Here is an 18,384-nt window from a genome sequence, read left to right as displayed (position 1 = left end):
CATAATTTTTTGTTGGAAACTTGACATTTTAGATAATGTATCGTAGCAACTCTGGATTGTGTGTGGTGTTTTTGCTATTTTTTGGTTTGTAGTGTGTTTTGTGATTTGCCTCGACGAATTCTGTGGTCTTTTCCCCACCCCTTCCCCTCCCCTACGGTGTATGGCCATTGATTTATGTCTGCTCAGTTTGGGTTTTTAAATTTTTTATTTTTAAGCCTGGATTCCCACGCACCGCCCGAGTTTGCATAGCTTAGTGGTCAGCCAGCGGTTAAGCAGAAGCTACACTTCAACACCTTGAGCCAGTAAGGCTCCCATCTTTTGCTAATGAATTTGTGTGTGGCCTGGGGAATGCACTCAAACTCTGAGTAGTTTCCAACCCTATTCCAGCCTTTGTTTTGGGTTTGCAAGGTTTCACATCCATTCGCGGACCAGTAGCTCGCTAGGGCCCTCTTCAGTCTCCCGTTAGGTGCACACAGCCTTGTCCGTGAACACAGCCTTCTCTGGACCACCAGGGATAAAGTAGGCTGTCTCATTCCCGAGGTCTGTTAAATTTCTGGCTGGTCTCTCTGCCACTCTTCAAAACCAATCCCTACTGAGACCCCAGGCTAGCTGCAGAGTTGGCAACAATGACATGGGATTGTCCATACCAAATAAAGGCAGGCCCCTCTGAGGGCCTGGTAGAACCTCTGTGCCACATGGCTGGGGGAAGGGGAGCTGAGATGGGAACAGCCCCTGGCTGAAACATCCCCGACTCCCACTGTTCTTAGAGGTTCAGCACATCTTGAATAAATGCTTCTCTGATTTGTTGTATGCCTTTGGTCAATTTCCAGAGTCTACATTTTTTGGACAAGTTTGCTTAACTTTACCATTGCTTTTAAGGGAGAGGATTGGCTGGGCTCCTTAACTGGCCACTCTGGAAGTCCTGCTCTGTAAACCACACAAGTTGTACAAATTATACAAATTCATCCTTCTTCTTGAGGGAGAAAGTGGGACCTTCCTTGGGACATGAAATCCCCAGGGTAATGTCACCTTGGCAAAGTGTCTCCAGCCTGGAAACTAACGGGATCTGCAGGAGAAAGTCCAACTGTGCAGACCAGAGCACCTGGATTAGTGGTCCTCCGTACTTGTTTTCTTCCACTTATTCCTTAGCATTCAAGGATCATTACATTCCAAGAAAAGAAAAAAAGCTCTATGGTCAACATTTGATTTACGTTAAGCTAAACAAAATCAAAAGGAGTCAACATCAGGACTTCTCAGAGCCTTTTAATATGCTGTTTGTTGAGATTCTCTAGGAAAGAAAATAGGTAGTGTTTTCTCAACACTGCGACCAATGAACTTCCCCCCCCCCCCCCCCACACTTCAAGGGATTGCCGATCTTCAAAATACCCTTCGGTGTGTTTTACTTGAAATTTTCTGCCTGGATAAGAAATACGGAGATGTTAGGGGAAGAAGTATGTTCACAACTATGACAGCTGGATGCATCAACCTTCTAGACATGGGAATGGTGGTAGTGGAAATGAATGGAGGGAAATCCCTCAGTGAGGTCAATTTCTGTGGACAATCAAGCTAATACAGCTGCCCGTCCTCACCGGGAGCATTTCATTGGTAACCTTCCAAGTTTCTGGGTTCTGTGTTTCTTTAAGGAGGACTTCCCATGTGCCTGGCTTAAGTAAGGCTCTTGGTAAATAAAGACACAGTATTTGCCCTCAAGGAGTACAGTTAAGGGCACGACGGAGAAGAGTTATAACTGAGCGTCAGAGGTGGCGGCATGCAGGCATCCACAAGGTGCTGTAGGAAGACCAACGGCACAGTTAACCCGGCCCAAGGTGTGAAAGAAGACTTGACAAAGGCCATCATGTCCAGGCTGGTTCTTGAAGGCCAAGGAAGGCTTAGCCGGGCAAGGAAGAGGGGAGGAGCATGTGCAAAGTCCAAGAGGCTGGAGAAAACATGGTATATTCAGGGAGTTCCAAGTAGTTTGCCTAGCTAGAGCATGGGGTATAAAAGACGGAACAGGTACAAAGGTAGCAAAAGATGAAGGGCTCTGTGTGGCAGGCTAGCTAGGGAGTTTGGCTCTTACTCTCAGAGTGAAGGGAGATTATGAAAGGCTGTTGAACCTCAGGATGATTTACCTTCTGAAAGCTCCCTCTGGCAGCAGTGTAGAAAACAGACTGCGGAGGTAGATCAGAAAGCAAGCTCCAGGAGGCCAGCAAGAATAATGAGGATCTGAACAAGGGCAGTAAAGACGGAGAGGGGCAGCTGAGAGGTGAAATTGTGAGGGCTAGACGAACCGAGATGCTGGGGGGGCAGGGGAGAGAGGCAGTGGTAGACCACTCCCAGGTTTCCAACTTCAACAATGGTCCAGCCACATAACAGAGGGAACTCGGGATGAGGGGCAGGTATTTGGGAAGGAGAGAATATACTCAGCCTTGCACTTGTTCGGTTTGAAATTCTGATAAAACACGTGTGAGACATTAAGGAGACGGTTGGAACTCTGGGTTGAGATGTACCCAGATTTGACAGGTGTCAGAACTCAGAATAAAAGCTGCGGGAGCCACAGGTGTGGTGAAATCGGGCAGGGAATGTGTAGACTGAGAAGCAGACAAAACCATGGGGAACTCTATCTTCCTCTTCTGAACGCCTATAGCCTCTGCCTATAACTTACAGAATGTGTTACGTGCTGCAACATCTAGCTCAGTGCCTACTTGTGCACAAAAAGTACCATGCTTGATATGAGGGTACAAAGAGGAATACAAGAAGGTCCTTTCATCCAAGGGGACTAGGATGTAGTCGTGGAGAAAGAATTATACCCACCTATTATGCAAAATGAAATCAAGAGCTACAAATATGCTGAATGTTGAAGAGGCAATTAATTCAATGGAAGAGAGAACACAGGTTTCAGGAAGGGAGGAGAGCATTCGAGTTGGGGTGGAAAGTGGATTTTGCAAGCAGGGAAGGGGAAAGGAGGCAGGTAATCAGAAGCTGGAAACTAACAAAGATCACAACAGAATGAAGTGGGCGAAGCAACAAAAAGAGGCTGGGAAGGTGGCTTGAGGCCAGGGCCCAGGGAATCCTTTCTCAGGCGTCCATTTTAAAGAAGGCACAGAGGAGGAGCCTATGGATATCCAAGCGCTTGTGACGCAGCAGCTTCATTTCTGCCTCGCCGCTAAGTTCAGAAATAAATGCTAAAGGAAACCTAAAAATCACCACACTAAGGCTTATGGCTTGTAAATGCTCTTTCTCAATTCCGTATTTCCATTCTGCAAAACTCTGTGTTAGTGGAACTTTAATTACTTGGCTTCGTTATAAAATTTCCATTGCATGTAAGTGTAAGTAATTTCACTCCAATGCACTCATTTGAATCTGTGACTGAAAGCAGTGGGAGAAATCACGTTTTTATGGTACTTCCTTGGCATGCCGAAGGGAAACAAAATGTATGCTGTTAATCAGGTCATGAGTGACTTGGAAAGTGATGGGTTGCATAAAGATAGCAAATAATAAGAGATAAATAGATTTTAAAGATTAAAAATATTTTATTTAAACTTTTCTTCATAAACACTTTTAACATTTTTTTTCAATTTAAAAACAGAATGGATAGCATAAACATGTTTGAATAGATTATATTCACGGCTTGGGAAAAATTACCTGACAAAAATGTAAAGGCTTTCAAAACAGGTATAAAAGGCAAACCTTAAATTATTCTAAGATTTTTAAATCGGCCTTAGGATTATTTGACTACTGGCCCAAAATGTACCTAAAGGTCAAAATATTTTTCTATAGACAAAGTATGCCCAAGAGGTACAGGGCATATACAAGTTAGGTAGAAAATAACCTCTCTGACTATCTCACTGGAACATTCCTTCAGAAAGCAAACACCTAACCCTTACTGATATACTGATTAATAAGGTTTTTAATGTAGCTGTTCCCAAAGATGTAAAAAAAGAAAATCCCAGATTATGAAGGGGGAACAAACCACGCTGAGGGCATTCTCTCAGCGTCGCCCGTGTACCAGTGAAGTCACACGGGTGTATGTACTGCAAGGGTAGGACTTGCATGAGCTTACCTATTCTGGTCTGTGTCTATTGAATATTTGACTTTATAAACTCTCGATAAACTAATTTCTCAGGACTTTCGTTTTGAAGATAAATCTCTTTTAGAAGATATTTATTCCCAAACCAACTCTAATCTGATTGAATAAACGTATGATCCCTAAAAATGTTGAGTACAAAAAAAAAAATCAAAAACGTATAATAGGCAAACAAGAAAAATGGCACTGGCAGTTTTACTGCCATATAGCCCTCAGTTACAGCTAATTTACACTATTATCTATGTTGTGTTTTACTTCAGTCTAAAACTTTAAATTATGTATTCTCAAAAGAGCTAGTCTTTTCTGAGAGATAGCTTATAAACTGAAATATCAATTTATATTATAAACTGAAATGTTATGACCTACAACCACATATACATATATAAAAATAGTCCCACTGAACGTTTGACATGTTTAGGTTATGCAGCTCAAATAATTTGTTATAAAATATTTTAAAGCTTAGTTTCATGTAATTAAGACAAAACTCTCCATTTTTACCACTTCTCCCCACACAAATGTGTGTGTCCTTTACTATGACTCGAGCAGGCTTCCCAGAATGAGGTGTCCAAAGGTGCTGCTTTAGAAAAGATAAGTGAAGGGCTCAGTCAATATTTCACAAATTAGAGTAACACGCACACACAGAGCAGAGCAATGAGGACACAGAGAATGTTGTCTCAAGAAAAGCTAGTAATTCTATTAATTACGCTTTGCTTTTATAAAAACCAGTAGTACTTCTTCCAATACAAAACCTTCAATGTGAGAATCTTGAATTTTGTGAAATGGCTGTAGTGCAAGGATTTTCTTTAAGCAGATTAAAGTCAAAACTGAAATTCAAGGTCAAAGATAGGGAACAGAACAAACATTTCTAATTAAGATGCAATTACTGAAGATCAGCTATCTTTGTCAAGTCTGGTGTTTAAAATGTAAGGTGAAAATTAACACACAAAGATCACAACAGTTACACTGTAGTTTCCAATCTCTTACTGAATTTTTAAAAACCACTACCTTGAGCACATACAATGTATCTAAACAAAAAATGGTTCCAAATGAAGCACACAAAAAATAAACGTGAAAAAAATTCTATGGAAAAATTTTCCATAGTTTAGTATAACAAAAATAAATCTCTTTCAGCAATGAAACCGTAATTTTAAAAGGGAATGTAGGTTAATCGTGGATTTAAAATAACCTATATTAGCATTACATATAAACGGATGAATTTTCTCATACATTCAGAACCCAAGCAATACCAACTGTTCTTAAAGCTCAAAACTGACTACAGCTAACATCAGGTCAGACATGACTCACGTGTGAAGCTGAACCCACAGTTAGTTCAAGTTAAGATTTCACAAATTTTCCAAAACACGAACTGTGATCTTGGTCTTGTGTCTTGAGAGTGGAAGACCAAGAATAGTCAACAGTTTGCCCAGATCTTACACTAACTAGGACTATGAAGTCGTATCTAAGCAATTAACAAGAACCACCACTGGTGTGTAAAAGTGTAAAAGCCTGATAGGGGTACCCTGTCTCGGTCTTTTCCAGCAAAAGACAACAATGAGGAAAATAATGAAGACATTATCATTATTTTCTTTAAAGCAAGAAAGCACACAAAGCACTAAACCAACTAATATATTAGAAAAAGAATTAAATGGCTAATCTAATTCCTAGTTTTCAAAAATAAAATGATTAAAAAATGATTTTTAAAAGGTAGAAAAAGACTTTTACCCATATTACCATGGGAAACAAGATCATGACTTCACTCTTCCATTTTGTGTTCAGTGGTGGCAGCAGCAAAAAAAAAAAAAAAAAAACCAAAAAAACAAAAAAACAAAAAAACAAAAATGAAAACAAAAAATAAAAAACAAAAAACAAAACCAAAAAAGTGAAACTAGAAAATTTATACAACAGCCATAGAAGAAGGCATTGCAATATTGCACCAATATCCTAAGCTCTGGCAAGTTTTGCCAGTGTAGATCTAGTCTGTATCAGATATAGACTTTACTCAAGAGAAAATGGCATCAATTTGAACGATCCACTCCCTGGTTATTCTTGCTTAATTTTGTCAACTACATGTTTTTCCTTCGAGTTGAAAGACTTGAAAGGTGCACAGCTAATCCTACAACACTTTTATAAATGCTTTTAAACAGTTAACTTTGATGCATTCTGAATTTTGAGGTTACTATCCTTCATGCTAGTAGCTTTCAGTAAATAAAACAAAGGCTGAGGGCTTACATCCCCAGTGCCACTAAATATTTTGTACTAAATAAACAAGTAGATATAACCAGTAAGACTGTAATTCTATTTCTTACCTCTAAGTCAAAAATGAACTCAAATTTTCCACGAGATGCTACTTTCCATTCAACAACAGATGCAGCAGCCTTCTTGAATGTAAAGAACGGGAGTTGCACTTACTTTTAGGGGGCCTTTATTTAGGAGTCTGGTATTACCTAAATTCTCTTTAAAAGTGCTTGCACGCTGCAGGGCCAGGACTGCATATACCACTCCGATTCTCACTAAAAACAGGGTAACGTTAAACAGACTGCAAAGAAAAACATTTTCAAAAAGAAGACATACATTGATAAGGAACACTAAACGTTTACTTTTGAAAATAAAATACAAAATGTTAGTTTTCAGAAATCCATACATGTTTCAGGAATACAAGGAGCTCAAATATTACTGAATCAGTATGGACTGAAGATAGGCTACTTTGATACCAAATGAGGACTCCAGTTATTTTAACTTTCTAAAAATGTTAGTACATGAAAAGACGTTACATCTAAAATTCAACAAGTATGGCAAACCGTGTGTGCAAGTGCACTAGCTTAAAAATATAGAATCCTAACCACGCATAAAAGGAGATGTGCCTTGTATGTTCCTAAGATGTACGCAAGTATGGGTATGCTTTCGCTAACACAATGCAGAGAAGAGAAGGCAGCTTAGAAATAGTGTTTTGAATATAAAAAAGTTAACTTTGTAGAAAATTTATATTTTTGCATTTTCAGCAAAAAGCCATGCAAAAAGGTCAAGAGTTTTAACGTAAATAATAAAACCAAAAGGTCTAACAGACTGAAATACACTGAAATAAATGTTCCAAAAGATTTCAGATTGAGATAGGAACCGAAATTACATCCAGTGACACTTATCAGGTCTTCTCTTAGAAGAGGCATGACTCCTACGCTGACATCTGAAAGAAATGTTTAAAGCATAAAATCAACTTCCCAGATAAGTGGATCACTCTATTAAACTGCTTCTGGAAGTAGTTTCAAGAGCTAGCGCTTCGAATTAACTTATTGCATGAGTTTGAGGCCACTAAAAAGAAAAAAAAAGGATGCTAGCACAGAATGAAGAATTTTTTACGATATTAGACCAATGGCTTTGATAGTAAAACTGGTGAGGTTTTTCTTTATGTTTTTTAATTAACTACTCTGTCACAAACAAATTTTTTGTTTGGCTTATTTAAAGGGAGAAAGATGTCATTAGTTGCAACGTCTGACCTCGTCCAGTATATATTCCGGAAAATGCAGGTTGCATACTTGTAAACCATCTAGCTTGCAGGGCATCCGCGGGTACTCGTCTTCCTTCCACTTGTTTTCTTCTGGATCAAAAGTGAGAATGGAATCGCTGTAATGACCATTGTAGCAAAGGCCTCCGAGAACCATTATCTGTTTGTCCAGCACAGTCACACCATGACCACTTCTGCCAATTGGCATGGATGCCAGAATGGTCCACTGATCAGTCTCTGGGTTGTACACTTCTGTGGAAGGGCATCCCTGAGACTCAAAAGAGGCTCTCAAGATCACACAGACGCCACCGAAGACATAAAGCTTGCCGTTGTAAGAAATCATCTTGTGAAAGCATCTTGCGTAATTCATTTTGCTCTTATTCTCCCAACAGTTGGTAACCACTTGAGTTCTCCTGGTCCGCTGTTCTATGGTCCCTTCTTTACTGGGGTCAAACACACACACCTGTTTGGAGGTGGAAGACGAGGTAATTCCACCAGTGATGAACAACTTGTTATTGAGCACTGTCCCTTCATGTCCATATTTGTTAACTGGATAAGGATCCACAAATTCCCATTTATCATTGGTGATGTCATACCTCTCAGTTGAATAGAAAGTCTCATCTCTGGTTCTGCCTGCCACAGCGTAAATAAACTTTCCAATGACACCAACTGCAAACTCTGAACGTGGCACAGACATGTCTGCCATCCGGAGCCAAGAGTTTTGCCTGGGGTCATACCTGAACACTTTGGAAGAAGCATGGAATTCGCCATCCGGGCCCAGTTCTTCCCCGCCCAACAAGAACACAAAGTTATTGACGATAGCAAGGCAATCCGGGCGCAGAGGAACTTGTGGGCCCTCCAGTTCCCACCAGACTCTTGGTTTCTTTAAGAGAAGAATTTTACTATTAACCATGCTATGTCCAATCATGCCTCGGAATACTGTAGTTTGGGGTTTGGCAGAACGGATGCGGCTTGACTTCATGTCCAACAAAGGCTGCTGGTGAACGTTCTGAAAGTAATTCAGTGCTTGGTCAACTTCATAGCGCAGCTGTCGGGAGTATCTATAAAATTCGGATGTCTTAACCTAAGAATACAAGTAAAAGAATTTAACCAAAAGAAAGAACATCAATGGCAAACAAGATATCAAAGCCAACTAAGATGATTAGTGTACGATTTGAGGCTTACTTTGCTAAAACTGTTTCTCCTGTTAAGATCACATACTATTTTTTAAGTTTTATCATATTTGTTTTCATAATAATCTATGCACATCCCCAAGCCTTTTAAAGTAAATATTTATTTTCCAGGCACAAGCTACATTCCTCTAACAAAATGTACTAATCATTCATCTACTGTATGTCAGGCCCTGGGATACAAGTGGTGGCTATGAGGACAGAGGTTTCACAGTAGAGGAAATCATGGCCATGGTTTTCTTAACCACAAGGAACACTGTAAGAACAGCCATGACTGAAAAACTTGGGCAATCAAGTTAGTGAGTTAGTAAAAATTTAAATATATATAAAATTCTCAGTAGGTTTTTGATATAAAGAATTGGTTTGATATCATCAACTCCTACAATCATAACCCAGTTGACAAGGAAAGGTCAAGTTTTTTTCCTTTTTAAAAAAAAAACATTTGTTTATTTCTGAGAGAGAGAGGGCAAGGGGCAGAGAGACAGACAGACAGAGGATCCAAAGAGGGCTCTGCGCTGACAGCAGAGAGCCCAATGCAGGGCTTGAGCTCACAAACATGAGATCATGACCTGAGCCAAAGTGAGATGTTCAACCGACTGAGCCACCTGGTGCCCCAACTTTTTTTTTCTTTTTCTTTTCTTTTTTTTGGAGCTGGAACTACCTCATTGTGACGATTATCAAGATTTTATGAAGCACTTTTAAGTACTGTGCTAAGTTCTATAGGGACATAAAAATGTTAAGATGGGGTCTCTTTCCTCAAAGAACTTCGAATCTGTGTCTGGGGAAATGAAAATAGATAGAGTTGCCAGTAAGTAAATAAACAAGGCAGTTGACAGTTGGGAATGAGGGTGTAATATGGGAGTTCTGTAGAACTTAGGACATGGAACATACACCAAACTGGCCCAAAACACTCACGGGTTACCTCGTGGAAGAGGTAGGAAGCTGGAATCCGTGAAGAAAAAGCTTGTATCGTAGTGGCAAGAATGAGACAAGAATCTTCAATTTCAAGGGGGAAAATCAGCTATTGTAGACAGAAGACGGGCAGAAGAGTACGACTGATGTGAAGTAGAGACAGGGAGCAAAGGCGATGACTTGAACTGATCTGAGGATTTAGACTTGAGGCGCTCGTGAGAGCGGGATCACTAAGGGACTCTGAAGAGGCATTCCACTTCGCTGGTGATCAGTCTGCACTGGTGGGAGGATGCTGAGGCGGGGACGTCTAGGAGTGTACAGGGAACCCAGCGTGGCTGTGTGGGAGGGAGCCAGAACTACACATAAATGTTTAGGAGCTTTCTTTCCTTCTTCTCCTTTTTCCTTCCTCCTCCCTAGTTTTCTCATTCACGCCCACCTTGGTCCAAAAAGTTTGAAACAGAAAGCACCGCAAATGTGTTTTTAAGTATTTTGTTAACTGCGTTTCAATACGATTGGCTTCCTTTGTGACCCCAAGCAGTTAATTTTATGGATTTAAAATCATTATTCTGAGAAGGGGTCCTTCGGTGGATTTAACCAGGCCAGCAGAGAATTCCTGGTCTTACTACATAAAAGAGAACAAACGGACGTCATTACTTCACTGGGGGCCTTATGTGCAACATCTCAAGCTAAATTATTCCTCCTGCGAGAGACTAATAATCATCCCTGTTTTCCTGATGAAAAAACTAAGGCTTAGAATCTTAAGTGACTTGCCCAAATTGTTTACATGACTAAAACCAGGAGAGCTGGGATCTGAACCTTGAACCAGGACAGTCTTGCTCCGAAGATCAATTTCCAATAGGTTACAGCACAGCTTCCTTTAGTCTTTAGAAAACTCTTCAAACGACAAACTCAATTCTTAGAACACTTAACATATTTAATGAATTAGCCTAATGACCCTTCTCAAAGAAAAGATAATATAATGGTTCTTAAAGAATCAATCACATGGATCACAAATGACTGGGCATCCAACCCAATTCTTCCTAGCAAAATATTAAGTGTGGAAGAAATCACAGCAAAATAATGAGTAATGGTAAACAAGTAATTTCAATAAAGAGAGTACTAATATGATAAAAATATGAGATGAACTCTCATTCTCTACTACTTTCACTTCACATATAGAAGAATAAAGGAAATGAAACGAGCCTCAATCTCTTATGAGAAACAATGGAAACCTGTAAAGCCATTTTCACGGAGTATTTATCAATATGCAATGATGTTCACAATATATTCAGTTTTTAAAAAGCAATAGTAAACTGGTATCCCAATTAAAGAAGATTTTGTGTACGTTTGCTGTGTTAATAGTGATTGTCTCTAAAACTTCACAAACATCTTTGCATTCTTTGTTTTTAATGTATCATTATTTATAAACAAGAAGAATCTTGCCATTAAAAAAATGGGTCTCCTAAAACCATCAAAAATATATTTGCTTAGTAAAAATACGTATCTTTTCATTTTCCATTCATTTCTACTATGAATTGCCTAATAGTGTACCTCGCCCATTTTTCTCATCTTTTTCATATGTGCAAGACTAAAAGGCACTACCCTGGAAATCAACAAGAAACATAAACCTCAAATTAAGTATTTAAGTGCCTACTGTGCACAGCCAGTGGCCTGAGAGCTACACAGGTTTTGAAGTAACAGAATCTGGTCTAGCACCGTAATTAAGCACCACGCCAAGCAGCCTGGTAAGACAACTAAGAATCCAATTTAGAAAATATCCGACTCACATTCAACAAGCTGTGGGATCTTGGGCAAGTAACTCAACATCTTTACAGCCGTTTCCTCACCTGTATCATTGAGATAACAATAGCACCTATGCCTCATAACCCTAAGGTAGGAGATAAGCATGATAATCCAAGTGAAAAAGACTTACTACGGTGCCTGTCATGTGGCAGTGTACAACAAATAATAGCAGTTATTAGCTATTATTACTCACCAGTGGACATCTGTGGAAGTGTCCGTCAGCTTAAGTCAATGCATCTGATGGTGTGTTTTTGGTCTGTGTAAAAATTCAGTCTTTTAGAAACGAGAGGAGTAATGAGTCAAACTTACCCTGGACCTAATCCTCCCCAGTAAAACCTGACTGGTAAGATTCGAAGAGAAGGAAGCTTTCCCAAAAGCAGCCATGTCACTTGGAGATGGAAAAAGGAAGGGGAACACTGCACATATTGGACAGGCAGATTTCAAGTGTTTTAAAGGAAAATTAGGACCAATTCCAAGATCGGAAACTGTGTAAAGAAGCTCAAGAAGGCTTGGAGGCTCTCAAAAGCATAATGCTGACTGCATAATTGCAAAACACACTGATGAGGGGAAGAAAAGGGGAAAGTATCTAAAAAATCTGGTGTGCTGCACAGAGAGATTTCTGGAATTCAGATGTTAAAAAACCACTTACAACAGATGGCCAAAACAAAACAAAACAGGCGCATAAAACAAGTATTACAAAGGGTGAGATGGAGCTGTAAGAATACTGTGAACAAGGCTAACGCCTCAGGATGAACTGTGACTTAGCAAAGTGCCAGGTATTGAATTAAGTGGCATCTTGGAGGTTAAAGTAAAAAGAAGTGGAGGCAAAAGTGAAGCCCCTCCCGGATGGGGTGGTTAATGTAATATTAGCAAAGACAAATAGTCTTCTATTTTATTTCCATTCTCAGCTAACAATGTTTTATTCTGTCCAATCTGAAGATCAAACACAATGACAAAGAAACTTAAATCCAAGATGGCTAAGGAAAAAAAAAAAAAAAGAAAAACTAGATAAGATATTGTCACTAAGTTCAAGTCATTTCATCTCAAGATCACATTCTGGGATCCTGAGAGGCTTCACATATAAGGTTGCTTAACTGCTTTCCGTAATCTGTGCGGAATCATGAAGAATGGAAAACGACTAGAAGCCAGACTTCCAAACTAGACTAGTTAGCCAGAGGCTGATCCTGAATTGTTAAAAAATACCACTTGCAAATAAGAAAGTGTTACACACTGGGAGGCAGCAGACCCACCAAATAATGCCAAAACTTGACACTTCCAGTTTAATGTCCGAGGATGTAACAGAACCGGTAGACAATGAGAGAACCTATGGCTTTGGCAAAGTAATCAATAAGTCTAATCATCAAGAGAAGTACCAGGGATCCATGAACTAGTTGCAATTGTAGCAATAATTGTGTTAATGCATTCCTGGGGTAAGGCTAGATGGTGGGAAGTCCACAGCTTTTATCAAATGCTCCAACGATCCATGAACTCTAAATGTAAAGCTGTAACTGACTATCCTCAGTACAATGTGATAGAGCAGAGTCATATCATGGACCTAATTAAATTAGACAATCCCACCCTCTCCATCAGATGAAACCACAGCTCAGAGCGTTTAGTTCCATCGCTACAATTTAGACAATACAAAGTGGACCACAGTCTGAAGACAGCGAAGGGATCTAAACCATAGGAAGAATGGTAAAAGTGATCAGCAATGTTTACGTTCAAGAGAAGACTCAGGAGAAAGATGGCAACCATTTTCAGGACCAGTAAGCGGAAGTCTGGAGGAAGATTTTAGGCCAACAAAGAGAAAAGCTTTGTAATTAGACCTACCAAGATAATGGATATCCATCACATTAGTAAAAGAGCACAGAAACCAGGAACAACTCAAATATCAATGACGTCAGTTGGATAAACTGTGGTATGCAGACTTTACCATATGCAGTCATGAAGAGAATGAAGTTAATCCACATGCACTAACACAGATGTTCAAAGTGTCAAATGATAACTGAAGAATATATACAATATCTCAAAAAATAAAAGTGGCCTGCTTTGAACAGCTGGTAGTGTATTCAGAGGAAAACATGTATACACATACAACATATGGTTACCAGTGAACTTTTGGGGGACTTGCCCCTTTTCAGGATCTATACAGGTCTGTATCTGGCTTTTTCACAAGGACTACAGTAAAAAGGGTATGGGTACATATTTGCCCCAAGTCAGGACTGTTTACCTCCGGAGTCAGTGAGCAATCCTGTCACTTCAGGTAGTCCATGTGTGACTGCCTGTCAGGAGTGGAGAGGGTTCTGGTGTCACATGAGGACTAGGCACAATGGCCTGTGACAGCCCTCCACCTTCCAACCCCAGTCTCTTGCAAATCCCATCAACCTGAACCAGCTTAAGTGCTTCTTAAAGTCATTTTCCTGTCTGTTTCCTACCCAGTGTTTCGGTCCCTTTGTCCTCTTCTCCATTCATTCTATTGTGTTCCTTTGAAACCAGGGTTCCAAAGAGTTTAAAGAGTTACTTCAACTCTATGTTAAAAGTCCTTATCATAGCCACATATCTTTATCCAGCTTGTTCTAACCGTAAGCCCCCAACAATGGAAGTTGTGCCTCTGAGATAGTTGGTTATACTGTAAAATGTCTTCTAACCTAAGAAATTCAGCTCCTACTCTCTGCCACAGCTAGAAGTTCTAGATCTACCATGCTCTTTCCCCAGAACTACAATTTTCCTCTACAACTACATAATATCAATAAGCATAATTAGTTTCTTCTTTCATTATAGAAATGGGGAATTAATGCCTCTCTGATAATCCTGGACAAAGTAATTACAGATATACTCTGCTTTAAAACAAAAAGCGTAGGGCTAAAACCTTCTATGTGAATGGAATCATTTAAATACATTAATGAAGAAAGCTATCAAAAAAGAAACATGTGGCTCATCTTTTCATAGAGAAAGCATTTCTCCCATCATTCGCTCACATAACAGTTTATCTCTAGATCAGTTACTTCCAAAAGAAAGATATGGGGGAAAAATGACATTTCTTTCATGTTCTGAAGAACCACTTTCCTTATCCTTTCACAGGATTAAAAAAGCGGTCTTGTTTTAACACTTAGAAAGAATATATTCATTATCGCTTTTCTTGATACTTAAAAATTTTATTATGAAAAGTATTTTGTCTTATGCTGCATAAAAAATAAAAGTATGATACCTCCTAAAAACAGTGATCTGAAAATTTAAATTGGCCATTTCCTCTGATCTTTAGTTTCATGTAACTGTGTGCACACATGCATGTACAGGAGAAAATGTGAGGTACTATTAATTCTGAATGAGGCTCCTGGAAATGTGTATTAAGTGGAACAAACAGGAGCTAGCCATTACCACTGGGCAAATATTCCAGGTTTCTCCTGTTGCTGTCAAAACGTTACATAATCCATTCATTCAATTTTTTAATTGTAAAGGTAATTCGTATAGATCATTCTTAATTTTAAGAATTAAAGTGAAACTGGGGCACCTGGGTGGCTCAGTTGGTTAAACGTCCGACTTCAGCTCAGGTCACGATCTCATGGTTTGGGAGTTCGAGCCCCACGTTGGGCTCTGTCCTGACAGCTCAAAGCCTGGAGCCTGCTTCAGATTCTGTGTCTCCCTCTCTCTACCCCTCCCCAGCTTGCACTCTGTCTCTCTCAAAAATAAATAAACACTAAAAAAATTGTTTTAAAGAATTAAAGTGAAACTGGCAATATAAATAAAACAAGCATTTCTACAGAGCTTATTACTACATAACTTCACGTGATTAAAAATCTGCAATTTAAAAAAATCTACTATAACTGGCTAGTCTGGGGTGCCTAACTGGCTCAGCTGGTAGAGCATGTGACTCTTGATCTTGGGGTTTTTTTGTTTGATTTTAAATTTTTTTTTTTTAACGTTTATTTATTTTTGAGACAGAGAGAGACAGAGCATGAATGCGGGAGGGTCAGAGAGGAGGGAGACACAGAATCTGAAATAGGCTCCAGGCTCCGAGCTGTCAGCACAGAGCCCGACGCGGGGCTCGAACTCACGGACGTGAGATCATGACCTGGGCCGAAGTCGGACGCTCAACCGACTGAGCCACCCAGGCGCCCCTTGATCTTGGGGTTTTAAGTCTGAGCACTACACTGGGTGTAGAGGTCACTTTAAAAAAAACTGGCTACAATCTAAAATTATTTTAGGCCTTTAGCCAATTTAAGATATTAACAGCTATTTCACCTTTCAAAATGTTTTTAAATGCCCAATATACTTCTACTAAACCAAAACCAAACAAAAAAAAACCACACACACACACACACACACACACAAAAACCCCACAAAAAACAAAAAAACCCCGTCTTTTATTAGCTTATCCATCAGTGGGGGTTGGAGGTGCCACTGGGGACTGAAATATTCCCTGAACTAAAGATCCTAGGTCTTGGGCTTGATGCCATCCCTAAGTCACTGTATGACCATGGACAAGCCTCTAGTTGAGACATTTTCTCCTTACGATAGGAGTCAGTTGCATGAAGACACCTCTGGCCCTTCCTACATCCAAAAATGATACCCTAATTTTCAGAATGATGAGTATAAGGGATCATGTGGAAGGAAGACAGAGTCCTAGCTATCAGTTTTATCATCCCTTCTCTATGATCCAATCTGCTCAAAAGAAATATCCAGAAATAAAGCAGTTACTAAAACGAATTATACCTTTGGGAACCACAGCTACATCTAGTATTATTTTTGATATTCAGCAAAATGTGGAGCAGTCTTTATGTGCCATATTACAAAAGCATCCACCTTGGTATGAGAAGTCTATTTATAAATTCATGCTCAGAACTGAAGCTCATACTTATTTATGTTAAAATTACAAAAAGCTAGGTGCAAGATACCTTTAATTAATCCCTTTGTCCTGAAAAACTGAGTTAATGACCAAGGATAAAGCTATAAGAAAAAAAAAATCAGTTCCTGCTAAGTACAAATCCTCTCAGTAATACTGTAACTGCAGTCAAACACCAAACAGTAAAGACAAATTTTAGTAAGGATTTACCTATCCTCTCTTCTTCAAGCAGGCAACAATCTAAATTATCGAATAGAACTTCAAAAGCCAAGTGACCAGCATAAATGGGGGTGAGGGAGAAGACCCTCCTCAAGACAATAATCTAATAAGAGATTGAGCACAATTTGGTTAGTCCTCTATCCCTTCAACTTTCCTAGGATGAAAAATATGTAACTCAAAAAATAAATATGCTCAGAAAGTCTAATTTGCTTCCAATTCCAGTGCAGTAGTCATTGAACATCACTAGAAATTAAATAAGCGTGCACAAGCCTAAAAGGTAAAAATTTATGTAATTTCTAGAAAGCCTTAGGACCATCTTATTATCTGGTTATACTAATATTTAGATAGTACAACTGTATTCTACAATTCACAACTTAGGAGGACTTTTTCCTACTTATGGAAATATTCTCAACTGTGTAAATGTTTTAATTTTATTGAAAAATATGCTAAAAGAGAAGGAAAGCCAAATAAAAGGTTTAATCCTACAATTAACTTCTGAATAAGCAAGGCTTACCTATGACTCATGTAACATTTTGAGTAAATATTAGAGAATTAAAACTCTAAAGCCTACAATCTTAGTATTTGCTCTTGTTCCTTTCCTGCTTCTAACCTTGCCTCCATTTTCTGACTTCTCTGATCTTTTTTGATTTCGGCTTCTCATTTGGTTTCTCTCCCTCCTTGTTCCCTCGTTCATTAAAACATTTTTCTCCTTTTATAAGAAAACAGCTGTCTCCACTCCATCTCCTCCTTCCCTTTCACTCCACAGTTAATTTCCAATTCTAGACTTTTGTTTTCATCTCCCATTTATTTTACTTAAAAGGAAAATCAGCAAGTAAGACTAAATTTGTGAACTACCATTTTCAGTAGGTTCTGGCCTGCTTAATACACCCTCTACGGACAGTCTCTCTCCCAGGGGATCTAACAGCAGTCAACACCCTGGATTACTGTACCCTCCACGAACCTGTAAACCTGGGATGAATCCAAGTCAAAGATAGAAAACAAGAGCACTCTACTTCTATATATAAAAGGCAGAAGAGTTGAGAGAAGAAAAACACCTTGGGTGATTTTGAAAGAACTGTGCATGTGTTAATTACAATCATCCAAGTCCCCAGGGCTGGGGGAGGAGGGGCTGGTAAAAGAGATGGATGTAAAAAAGACATTAAGTGAACGGTGAAAGTCCGCTTACCCTATTGACCTAATTTCCAACAGAAAACCTGGTCATCTCTGTGCTTTCACTCCAAGGAGCAAGTGAGTTGATTGTTAAGCAATTTCAAGTTTATAGCTGTATAAGGACTATTTAATGTATTCAAGGGGGTTTTAAACTTTTTCAAAAACAACTCAAACCCATTAAGAACTGTAACCAAATTTCACATTTGAAATCTAGGTTACTGTCTTTGTAAAAAATATTTGTACTGTCAAATACAGCACTGCTTGTGTTTCTCATGTACTTCCGTGTGGGTCAGAAGGAAACTTCTGTTCTCTCCTCTAGATTTGTCTGGCTATAGCTGAAGTCATTAGAAATAATTAAACTTTTTTTGAGTTTTCCGTTAAACCGTAATTAACACTACAGTTAATGGTCTTGTTGCTAGACAGAAATTTTGGATTGCTCAAGTGCTAGATCAGTCAAAACGTGTCACAGCTCCTAAGTAAAGGAATTCTAAAGGGTATACAGCACCTGCACTTTAAACAGATGCGTCCTTATCCATACAACGTCATTACAAGTGGTCTGTACCTCAATTAACCAAAATATCACACCATCCAAGCAGGACATTAAGAACAATTGATTTCCTCATGTGTCATATAGTCCACTGTTAATGCTATCTAAATCAACTAT

At 39.1% G+C, this 18,384-nt stretch overlaps 1 protein-coding gene across 2 annotated transcripts in view; it reads right to left on the bottom strand.

Annotated features, from left to right (window-relative positions):
* Positions 1–3,506: 3,506 nt before the first annotated feature.
* Positions 3,507–18,384, bottom strand: part of KLHL15 (kelch like family member 15) — a 35,891-nt gene continuing 21,013 nt past the window's right edge. Inside the window, exons 3-4 of one of the 2 annotated variants that reach the window (XM_019433528.2) lie at positions 7,576–8,667; positions 3,507–7,265 (exon numbers count right to left, since the gene is read on the bottom strand). In XM_019433528.2, the coding sequence (XP_019289073.1) occupies positions 7,254–7,265; positions 7,576–8,667 (1,104 nt within the window). In that variant the 3' untranslated portion in view covers positions 3,507–7,253. Of the gene's footprint in view, positions 8,668–18,384 lie in introns of both variants that reach the window. The other variant, XM_019433526.2, reaches the window with a different exon arrangement.

The sequence above is a fragment of the Panthera pardus genome, unplaced genomic scaffold, assembly GCF_024362965.1.
Source record: "Panthera pardus isolate Hobbes unplaced genomic scaffold, ASM2436296v1 HiC_scaffold_27, whole genome shotgun sequence".
Classification (NCBI taxonomy): Eukaryota; Metazoa; Chordata; class Mammalia; order Carnivora; family Felidae; genus Panthera; species Panthera pardus.
The sequence above is the reverse complement of the archived record's forward strand: the minus strand, read 5'-3'. Positions and strand labels throughout refer to the sequence as shown.